The sequence below is a fragment of the Cyprinodon variegatus genome, unplaced genomic scaffold, assembly GCF_000732505.1.
Source record: "Cyprinodon variegatus isolate N-32 unplaced genomic scaffold, C_variegatus-1.0 Scaffold277, whole genome shotgun sequence".
Classification (NCBI taxonomy): domain Eukaryota; kingdom Metazoa; phylum Chordata; class Actinopteri; order Cyprinodontiformes; family Cyprinodontidae; genus Cyprinodon; species Cyprinodon variegatus.
In genome coordinates this window covers 591,842-602,622 of record NW_015150730.1, presented here as the reverse complement: position 1 = coordinate 602,622, position 10,781 = coordinate 591,842, and the positions used below count along the sequence as shown (strand labels likewise).

The window sequence follows — 10,781 nt, the reverse complement described above, 5'->3', positions numbered from 1 at the left end:
CAAATTACCGCCTTGTTGGACGACCTCGGCCTGAGATCCAAACCACTGCCTTATATCGCCAAGCTGAAACACCTTTTTTTGTCACCATATTTTGTTTGCCAGGTGCTGTAGTGTACGTGTGTGCGCGCAGAAAATAATCCTGTTTAGAGGAAGTCCTTATGATGCATTCAAATTGTGTGGGGAAAAAACAACACAGCGAAATGGATGCAGACGCCTTAATGTTATCATGCGACTTTGTACTTGATGGTTGCGATAAGACTTATTTTAAATATTGCGTGTGGGGAAACTCAAGATACATACAGTGCATTCGATATATTGCCAACCCCTAGTTTCAGCTTAATTTACAATTATTCTTATTTCTTTGCATGTGATAAAGGGTTAGTTTACTACAAACAAAGTGGGGATCCCATCTTAAATACACCTTTACAAATATATTTATTCAGCAAATTGTTATTGTGTTTAATACTTGCTTTATCAGCTATAAAAGTTTGAGATAGTATTTTTGATCACGTTTGGATAAAAGAGTGTCTACAAAGCAAACATACACACTAAATAACTAACTTCAACTAAGTCTTTTGTAATAAAGTTAGAAAGACCACTTAGAAAAGACCACAGTTTTATTTAATGCCATTAGCAAGTGTAAACTTCTGAGTGGCATCGTCCTCAGTAGGGGAGCTGAGCCTCATGGCTCAGCAGCACATTTAGCTTCCCCTTTTAGACGTTTAATAGAAGCATAATAGAAATAAGACCAGCCCAAATCTCCCTAAAAACCCAACTAATTAATGTCTTCTGGGGGATTATCTCCTATTAAGAGGCATCAAACTTGCTCAGTTTATTTCCCTGAGTGAAGGAGTCTGCTGCGCTTGACTCACTGTATAAACATTTATCTCACGCCTTCAAATTAACAAAAACGTTAAAGAGTATTAACAGAAATGTGTCAACAAATTAATCAAACCGTAGAAACAAATCTTATCTCATGCTCAGGCAATAATATTTCATGCACACCATGAGGTAAAGCGCTGCTTTGCTTAATCACAAAAAGAAAAACATTTTAGGGTTTTTTTTCTTTAAATTTAAAATTTTGTATTTCTGTGGTGAAGGGATGATTCTTTTATTGATAAACTCCACCTGTAACTGCAACCCCCTACACAATTATCGCTTGAACTGAAACGATTCTTTAACCTCTTACTCAACTGCTCTACTTTATTATTTTCTGACTGCATCTTCAAACACTCTTCTGCTTAAATGGAGGCAACTTTAACGCCAGACCGTCAAGTTCACATTTCTAGCCAGAAATTGAAACAACCATGTGTTCAATGTTTAACAGACCTGCTCATACGCCTCCATCAGCTTTGTATTTACTAAATATTATGTGTGTTGGCTGTCAGAGAAACACATATACACAGACATATGGCATGTTTGTGTGCAAACTAAGAAACTGGAACAGAGAACCATAAATGCTGGCTGGTATTGCAGCTTCACAAATCACTAAATAATATCAGAGAAACTTCATTTTTTCATCTCTGCCTCCAGTAGATATAAAGACTCTACATAGCCAGGTAAAAATAAATGTTTTTGGGAGTTAAAAAAAGCAAGACCAAAATGCATTTCAGAACCTTTTCCATCTTTTTTTGCAACAAACATCAGGCATTGTTGGGAAAATTTGAAAAAAAAGGTAATACTAATAAGACTGTTTTAAAATGTTGTTAAATAAGCCCTTCTTTTAGTTTCAGCAGTCTTTCTTTGAATACAGCTGCAATCATTCTATATAATCTGATAAACAAATAAAGTTAAGGCTGTCTTTGTATCATTTGATCAAAATAAAGTCAGTTACATCCTCTCAAAGAAGCCACACCACAGAAAGATGTTAAAATGATTTAAAAAAGAAAAACTATCACAGCATACAAAGTTGTCAGTAGAAAAAAATAAAATAAAAAGTAAAATATCCAGCATAATGCATGCTGTATCAGTTTTTCTTCAGGATTTTTTATGAGTGTAGTAGAAGAGTGTTGCTTTGCTTTTTGTTTTTTTATTCTATGCACCACACCCATATGATCTTCCTTTTTTTGCCTCTTTGTAAATTAGGCCCACTCCTATTTCTGTCAAGCTTTTTGTTTATGTTGGTACGAAACATTCATATCTCCTATTAATATGCCAACTATCAGACTGACCCACTGAGACCTTCTGTTGATCCATCTGTGGCTGTGGCTAATCACTGGCACAGCAGCGCTGCTGCATTTTTTTGGATAGAAAAAATACCCAAAACACTGAACACCAGCCGGTTTAACTTGATACACCAGCCATTTGGGGATCCTTCTGAACATGGGTACTTCACCCCTGCCTTCAAAGGTTGCTCTCTGTTTGCTGGCAGGACGGTAGCCCATGTGTTCAACCGCCTAAAAAAGAACTCAGGTTGAGCCTGAGACGATGATAAAGTCTGAAGTGCATTGGGTTTAAATTTTCCATTGCTTTTCTCACATATTTGTGGAAAAAAGGAGGTGAAGTTGTTGGAAAACATACTTTCAGCCGTTGTCAAGTTTATTAAAATTCAGTTTATTGGCCTAATTTCAGCGGAATTTGGACAACTTTCAGCAGTTGTGCTGAAATGTGCTGAAGAGAACCCTGGGGAGGGAGCCTAGATGTTAGTCAAAGGGCCAGTATGCTATTTTTTATGATACAGCATGTTGTTGCCTTCTACAATAAAATGTGCTGATGAGAACTGTGTAGAATCAATAAATTATTTTACCAATAATCAAAGAAATCTGGACCAACTGTAGCATTTCTAAAATTAGATTCTACTCCCTAAACAACAAAAACAACATGGATGTAGTTTACTAAGGCTGCTTAGAGATTTACAGCAGCAATGAAGTGCATTGCCTGCAGTGAAATATGATGCTGTAACATCCTTTTCTCACAATTAAACCAGACTGTCAAGGCACAGAAAAACAGGACCAGACTAAACACAGGGCCTTGAGGTATTTCATGAAAAACTGAATAAATCCTGGTATTAAAAGACAGCTGTGAAGCAGTTGTATATCCACTGTGTACACATTTATTTTTTCTACCTTTTTTATGTAACTTGTACTTAATTTATGGAGGGGGAAAAAAAGTCATCATGAGATCACAGATAAAAGTGGCTGTTCACGATTTAATAATGAAAATAACCAAATAAAGTAGAAAGAAACCCTTCAATGGCTTCCAAGCCCAAATTAACTTAACAACTCATTTAATCAACCAAAACACAACACCATTACCCAAATCTGAACTAAAGACAATACAGTTAACCATAATTACCCAGAATAAGTGAAAACATTTGGGAAACCCAATATAACATAATACCTGCAAATATTCATAAATAAATATTTAGTTTCCCACAGCATTTAAGCAGGTTTAAAATGATTAATATCGTCACAAAATGTACACAGTCTCTTGCCTTTCGCTCGTAGATGGCGATCCAGTCTGTTGTAGAAAACCATTTGTGACCTTTGATGTCGTTGACTCCGTTCTTCAGGTTTCCGTACCGTTTGGTCAGATCCACCTGCAGTAGGTTTCTTAACAGGTCCTTTAAATCGGAGCTGAAGTGGGAAGGAAATCGTACCTGACAGGAAGAGGAAGAAGTTTTAAAACTATGAGCCATTTACCTCTAGATGCATTAATTAAAACACAGACAAGCAGAGCTTAATCATTCTTTCAGATATTTTTTTTTCTACCTATTTCAGACTCAAATATTCACAAGTTCTACATTTTCTTTGCTTCAGGATAAATAATGTTATTCGGAGTTTATGAATCAGATTTTTCATTATCTAACCTCGGTCAGATGCGAATAACAAGGTAAGGCAGCGTTTCAGGAATAAATTTAAATAAAGTCTTATTTGGATGCAGATCAGTTATTACATGCCTGAAGATTAACATGGGAAACAAGAAGAAAAAAGAATATAACTGGCATAGATGAACTGCTTCAAGTTTTTCTTTTGGAAATTTGAAAAAAAATTTTTTTCCTACTTTCCATTTTCTTTTTCCAGATCTGAAACATACTCAAACCATAATCCATACTTTACCATGCTGTGTAGTAATCCTGGACTATTCAAATTAATCTAGTAAAACTCCTTACCTTTCCAGACACAATCTTTTCATAGATTTGTATCGGTTGATCTGCAAAGAACGGAGGGTAACCAGCTGCCATTTCATAGATGAGAACTCCAAGGGCCCACCAGTCCACAGCTTTGTTATATCCCTACAGTGGACAGAGAGAGGTCTTAAAAACATTTTCTAAAGTCATGTGTCGAACAACATAGTCTTTACCTTTCAGGGCATTTTTATTTTCCATCCCTGATCTATTTAAATAGCTAATCTATAATAAAAAGCATTTTATAAACACGATTACATGCTTAAGCTCTACCTAAGAGACATTCCGATTTTTTTATTAATCAGAAAGTATGCTTTTTAAATGAAAAAACTGAAAAGAACAGACGTTTAACAGCCCTTCGGGTGGGAGGAAATCATCTACAACTTTACGTGCAAACAAAGAGGAACTTGTTTCAGGTTAAACAAATAGTAAACCACTTTAGCCATAATATTCTGAGGACCGTTTCCCAACTTTGCTTTTTTTTAAAATTGTAGTTGCAGATTTATAACTCAAATGCAGAATCAGAGAATCTACAACAATAAAGTCAAAACAGTTTCAGAACAGCTATATCAAGTTTGAACTGACCATGAATTCCTGGATAAAACATACTATCAAATCACAAGGTGCAGACTGAACATTTGATGTGGATGTCTGAGGGTGACCTCTACCACAACACTCAAAACCTGTATAGTATAGTATTGGTTTATTGATCCAAAAACTCTATTATAAAGAATGAAAACAAAACACTGTTTAGGACTAAAGAATATGGGCTGCTGGTTGTTAAACACTAATAAAGTTGTACTGATAGCCCATATCGTAGTTTATTTCCAGCATGAAAACTTTCACAGCATCTGGGTGAAAATTTGAAAAGGTGACAGAAATAGAGGAACAAATCATCTGTCTCACAAATAGGAAAATCTATAAAGAGAATTTAAAAAATATAACGAGGATAAAGGCAATTTGGCAGAAATCCTTAAACATTATCTGGTTATGCAAACCCAAACAATGTAAAATACACACTTTGCTTATAAAACAATGTAAAATACGCACTTTGCTTAGAATGATTTCCGGAGCCAAATACTCTGGTGTTCCACACAACGTCCAAGTTCTGCCTTTTACTCGTTTGGCAAATCCAAAGTCTGTCACCTAAGAGCCATAACAAAATATTTCATTACTGACTTAATTCTTTTGAAGAAATAAAACATTCCAGCATTATAAATCCATGTTCTGCACTGCAGCTGACCTGAATGTAGCCGTGGTGGTCGATGAGAAGATTCTCAGGCTTTAGATCTCTGTAAATGAGGTCTAATGAATGTAGGTACTCAAACGTCAGCACAATCTGGGCAGCGTAAAATCGTGCGTGTGGTTCACTGGAAATCAAAAGATGTTTATTTAGTATCAAACGTAGAGGGGGGAAAAAAAAAAAAAACTCCCAACAAAAAGTAGAAGGAATTAGACAAACACACGAAACAACAAAAAGACACTACAGCACAGCAAGTTTTAATCGGCTTGGAAAATATTCACCTGAATCTTCCAATTCTTCTTAGGTGAGAGAACATCTCTCCTCCGGGAACGTACTCCATTACCATGTACAAATTGGAGTTGTCCTGTAAAAGAAATAAGCTCCTGAATGTTTCAGATAAAAAAAAAAAATTTAAAATCTAAATCATAAGATAAAAATCATACCTTGAATGCATACTCAAGTTTGACCAGAAAAGGAAAGCTTACTGCTTGTAATATCCTCTTCTCATTTAACGTGTGTTCTATTTGCTTGAGTTTCACCACCTAAATAGGATCAGGCAGATTTTATCAGAACACCATCACTTAGAAGAATCAGGAAGCTAAGACAGCCTTTAGTTAATAATAACATTCCCTCCTGACCCCTAAGTAACCTTTTAGTTCAACGCATAAAGATTAAAAATGCAGTTTCAAAGAACAGAACCATTACTACATGTTTTAAGTGACACAAAGCTTTATCAACCCTGAATATTTTACTGCACATTTTCTGTTGGGGAATTTTGGCTTAAATCTAAGTGAAGTGTCCACCAACCTTCTGTTTGTCCAGGATTTTCATAGCAAAGTATTGCTCTGTCCCTTTGTGTTTGACCAGCATGACTCTTCCAAATGAGCCGGTACCCAGAGTCTTTATCCTGTCAAAGTCATCTAGGCATGTTGTGCACTGTAGAAACAACCTCAGGTTATTACTGTGCAAAGACAGCAAAGGTTAGCTTTAACAAACAAAATGAACTGACCTGTGGCGGGCATTCCCATTTCCGCAAGAAATCTTCTTTGGCTTTGGCTAGAAACTCTTTTACTGAAAGAATAAGAAAAACAAGAGACAGAGTGAGCTGGTGTTTACATTCAGTTTGTGGAAAAACACCTTTGCATAGAAATTTAAAACACATCTGGGGCTTAACTTAATTGCAAACAGACCGAGGATTAGAAGAAAAGGAAATGGAGTTTAGAAATAGAAAATTAATTGTAAGTTAAGGAAGAACACAAGCGGAGTTAAAGTCTCATCTGGATATGAAATAAAAACAAACACAAGACAACGACATCCATGACAGGATTCAAAAGGATTAAACCAAAAAAGAAGCGATACATTTCACTGGGCATCACCTTGGGTAAAAGAGTTTTAGGAAGAATGCTGGACATCTCACCCCCTTTGCCATTTCATACTTTTATTTTTGTACCCAAACATTTTTGGCGTGAAAATTAGCTGCGTGCCACCAAGTATAGTATTAACGATTGACAGTTGAGTGTTTTTATAAATCTCTTCTCATAAGCTGTAAATAAATACAGTTATGTAACTCAAATGCAACATTTACCAGTAGGAGCTAAATCAATAGCTCCAAAATTTTAGAATAACAGTTTTGATTTTATTACTAAATATTAGGGATGCACCGATCCAATATTTTTATTGGTATCGGTCCAGATATAAAGAAAAAACCTAGACCGGTATCGGTGACAATAGACTCAATATAGGGTTTATACGATTATATATCTGCATCGTCATGTTTGTCCCACCTCTCTTTTAGAGTATAAACACTTAATTGACTGCATAATAAGCTGTGGACTTAATAGTTAAAATTCATCCACCCAGCCAAATATATAAACAACAAGTATAAGTACAGTACATGATCCCACCTGGAACATATGAGCCTTTCAACTTGGGCATGCTAGCAGTTTTTTTTGTTGTTTGTTTGTTTGTTTCAAAATTATGGTGGTGGTTACAACTGGTGTATTATTTGATCCTATTTTTGGTTGCTTAATGTCCTAATGAGTCGTGTTTTATAAGAGCTAGTGATCAAAACCACAGTTAGTGAAAACCGGTTGTAGGATACAGAGATGTACTGATAAGCCTGTTCCTAAGCAGTACCGTCTTCCTGTATTATTTTAGATTATTTTTCTCACAGGCTATAACAGAGCAGCGTTAGAAATGTGCTGCACACTGTCAAACAGAGGCAGTTTTTTTGAATCCACTAGAGAAAAAACAAGAAAATTATTATAAGGGTCCCTGGACTTTATCTACTTTTTTCTGTTCAGAGAAGTACATTTAAGAATGGTATCAGTTGATGCATTCAAAGATCGATATAGTGGGAGTGCCTGCTGAAAATTCAACATTTGGCTTCCTGCTCACTAATCAGAGAGTATTAGGAGAAGAGTAGCTGATTCAGATCTCAAGCCTCTTGATTAGTGACTCTTCCATAAGACATGATCTTCAGAAAAATAATGAAATTAAATTTTGTGATTATTTTACTAATTCATCACCACTGAGGGGAATAATCTGGTACATGATGGCTAGGCACAAAGCTATGATAACAGTTTGTTTATGGGGGAAAAGAAGTATGTAAGGACAATTTGACAATGGTTGGATATAAAATAGAGGTAGGAATTGGCAAAAGGGAGTACTGACAGGAACCTTTGTTTTGTTTAGGAATCTCATTGAACAAGCTTAAAAGCAGAACAAAAATACACTAATATATGGGAAACACAGCAGACCGTAGACATCCAGATTGAGAGAGCAAATAACAAAAACATAAAACGTATTATTCAATCACATCAAAAGCAAGCACGTCTAGTTTTTCACAATAAATTCTTTGCTGCGCTGCTGTTCTGATCTTTTTTTAGCATACCAAATGTCTCTATAGATCATCATGGTTTTGCAGGAACAATCGTCCACATGGATGGGATGGTACAGAAGAGAAGACAGAGAGAAACAGAGTTCAAGTACACAACAAGTGTAGGACGACATCTACAAATGGGAGCTATGTGTTGTAAAAGAAAAAAAAGAGCAGGAATTAAAACAAAGCTGACAACCACTTGAGGAATTTAAACAGAGACTGTCTACTGTGGAAGTCAAAAGAACAGGTGTACCAAAATGGAATGTAGCATTAATAATCTGTATTGCACAGGATAACGATCAGTAAAAGAAAAAAAAAAAAAAAAAGTTTATGCTTCAAAGCCTTTGACTTTGGAAAACTAATGTTAACATCATAATACAGCTTTTTGCATGGAACAAATTCACTTTAAGTCCTTTTAGGAGAAATGTTATTCCGATTAAACCTACAATTAGACAACCATCTGTAAAGCCAGAGCAAAACTGAGCCTAGAATACCATGGATGAGTTATGCAAAGCTATCCTGTTACCCTACAGTGTGAACATTGTACATGGAAGTACTGTGAAGAGAAATAGGTGTCACACAAGCAAGTGTTTAATCCTGCTGTCCAACTGTGAGTGTACTACAGCTCTCCCAGCCACTCCAGCCGGTGACATCTCTATATACAGTAAACATATGACACGGTAGGTAACCAGGTTCACCCGCTGAGAGTGGCTATGCTCCAGAAAGGACTGCAGCTCAGGGTTATGTGTCAGCGTAGACAGGTTTAAGAGTTAGCGATCATGACTGTATTCAAAAGGAGTGGCTTTAAGATCATTGACAGTGATTGTTTGTAGCCATGTATTTGTTACCTTCTGGGGACAGAGTAAAAGGCCAATTTCTAAGGGCTTTGCTACTTTGTGGGGACCTGTCAACTGGTCCCAATGAGGAAAAAGTCTTCTTTTTTGGTTGGGGGATTGGGCATATTTTTTTTTTTATGTATAGGCCCTACAAATGAAGGAACTTAAATGCAAAACCCCAATAAGGATAGCAAGAAATAACCTGTGTTAATTTGAGGGCTGCTGGTTGGCACTATTCCCCATGCCCGTCTGGTGTCTCTCAACAGGTTAATAAATCTCAAATAAACACATTCAAAGCTTCATAAAGTGACTTTCCTTTAAACAAACTTGGGGCCATAACTACAAACACATGGTATGTGCTTTTTTTTTTAAATATATATTGAAAAACTTTCCATGAACTGTAAATCAAAACATTTGACGCACACTACAAACTTTTTTATGTTTGCAACCAGCCTCATGATTTACAACATAGATTCCCCCCAAAATGGTCAGATGCACACATCAGGTTTAGGAGTGTAAACCAACACCGGCCTAGGCCGAGTTACGTCAAACCGTTCAAAGCTTGTAATACCCCTTATCCTCTGACGAAGGTCCGATGACAAGCTGCTCCAGTCAATGACGAGATGAGTGTGAGAAGTGAACCATGATGGACTTTTACCACAGCAAGATTAGAGAACGGGGGCTTGAACAAACACAAGTGGCCTAATTTAGAGAGTGTGTGTACATGTGCTGCACAGACAGTAGCAAGGTCCTGGTTTTATGAATGGAAAGAGGGAATTTGTCATTTCTTCACCATATTTGGACATGTTGCTGTACAGAGAGAGAAAGCTTTGTTTATGAAGCTAATAATAAAAACGTGACAGCAGAGAGAGAGAGAGAGTCCTTGAGGGGGGGCAGAAACAGCCCCACGCTGCCTCAGATTAAACCTAATGCCTATTTAGAACAATTATCCACGGCTCTTTGGTTTGCTGCTGCAGATTGAAGATCATCAAAGTTTCTGTCTGACACAGCTGGCTGTGCCGAAAAGTAGCCTGAAGCCAAACATACTAGGAAAGAGAAACATTATCTACCAAGGGTGTTGAGCAATAATGGGTTAAGGATTTTTTTTTTATTATTCATCTATTTCTAAGGGCTCTGGACAGGAAACTACAGAAGAGGGTTAGGGCCACTGAAAAAAAAAAATAAGTAAGCTGATTTTTAAATTTTATATTTCAGTATATGACAAAAAAGTCAGAATTCTGACTTTTTTCTCCCAATTCTGACTTTAATCTCAAAATTCTGACTTTTTTTCCTCTCACAATTCTGACTGTTTTCTGACAGCTAACAAACATGTTAGCATCAAGCTGTAACCATGTCTGTTTTAGAGATTAGCTCTCTTGTTTTAATCACCTTCTGCCCTTCCATTAATTAAATAGCATCACCGGGCCACGTAAAAAATTGCGTCATTTTCCACCATTGTGTTACTGTCCCTCCCAAACAACTCACATCTTTGTCTGTGAAGCTGAGTGCTCTCACATCTCTTCCTTCATGGTGCCCATCTAGATTAAGATCCAAAATTCTGAGATTAAAGTCAGAATCCTGAGGGGAGAAAAGCCAGAGTCCCGAAGGGGAAAAAAGTCAGAATCCTGAGGGGGGAAAAAAGTCAGAATCCTGATGGGGAAAAAAAAGTCAGAATCCTGATGGGGAAAAAAAAGT

General features: G+C 36.6%; 1 protein-coding gene across 2 annotated transcripts in view; it reads right to left on the bottom strand.

Moving 5' to 3' along the window:
• Positions 1-10,781, bottom strand: part of LOC107090031 (cAMP-dependent protein kinase catalytic subunit beta) — a 15,219-nt gene that overhangs the window by 3,299 nt on the left and 1,139 nt on the right. The window contains exons 2-10 of one of the 2 annotated variants that reach the window (XM_015383170.1): positions 8,263-8,271; positions 6,379-6,440; positions 6,177-6,305; positions 5,813-5,911; positions 5,651-5,733; positions 5,370-5,496; positions 5,177-5,272; positions 4,112-4,234; positions 3,434-3,598 (exon numbers count right to left, since the gene is read on the bottom strand). In XM_015383170.1, the coding sequence (XP_015238656.1) occupies positions 3,434-3,598; positions 4,112-4,234; positions 5,177-5,272; positions 5,370-5,496; positions 5,651-5,733; positions 5,813-5,911; positions 6,177-6,305; positions 6,379-6,440; positions 8,263-8,271 (893 nt within the window). The remainder of the gene's footprint in view (positions 1-3,433; positions 3,599-4,111; positions 4,235-5,176; positions 5,273-5,369; positions 5,497-5,650; positions 5,734-5,812; positions 5,912-6,176; positions 6,306-6,378; positions 6,441-8,262; positions 8,272-10,781) is intronic. The other variant, XM_015383171.1, reaches the window with a different exon arrangement.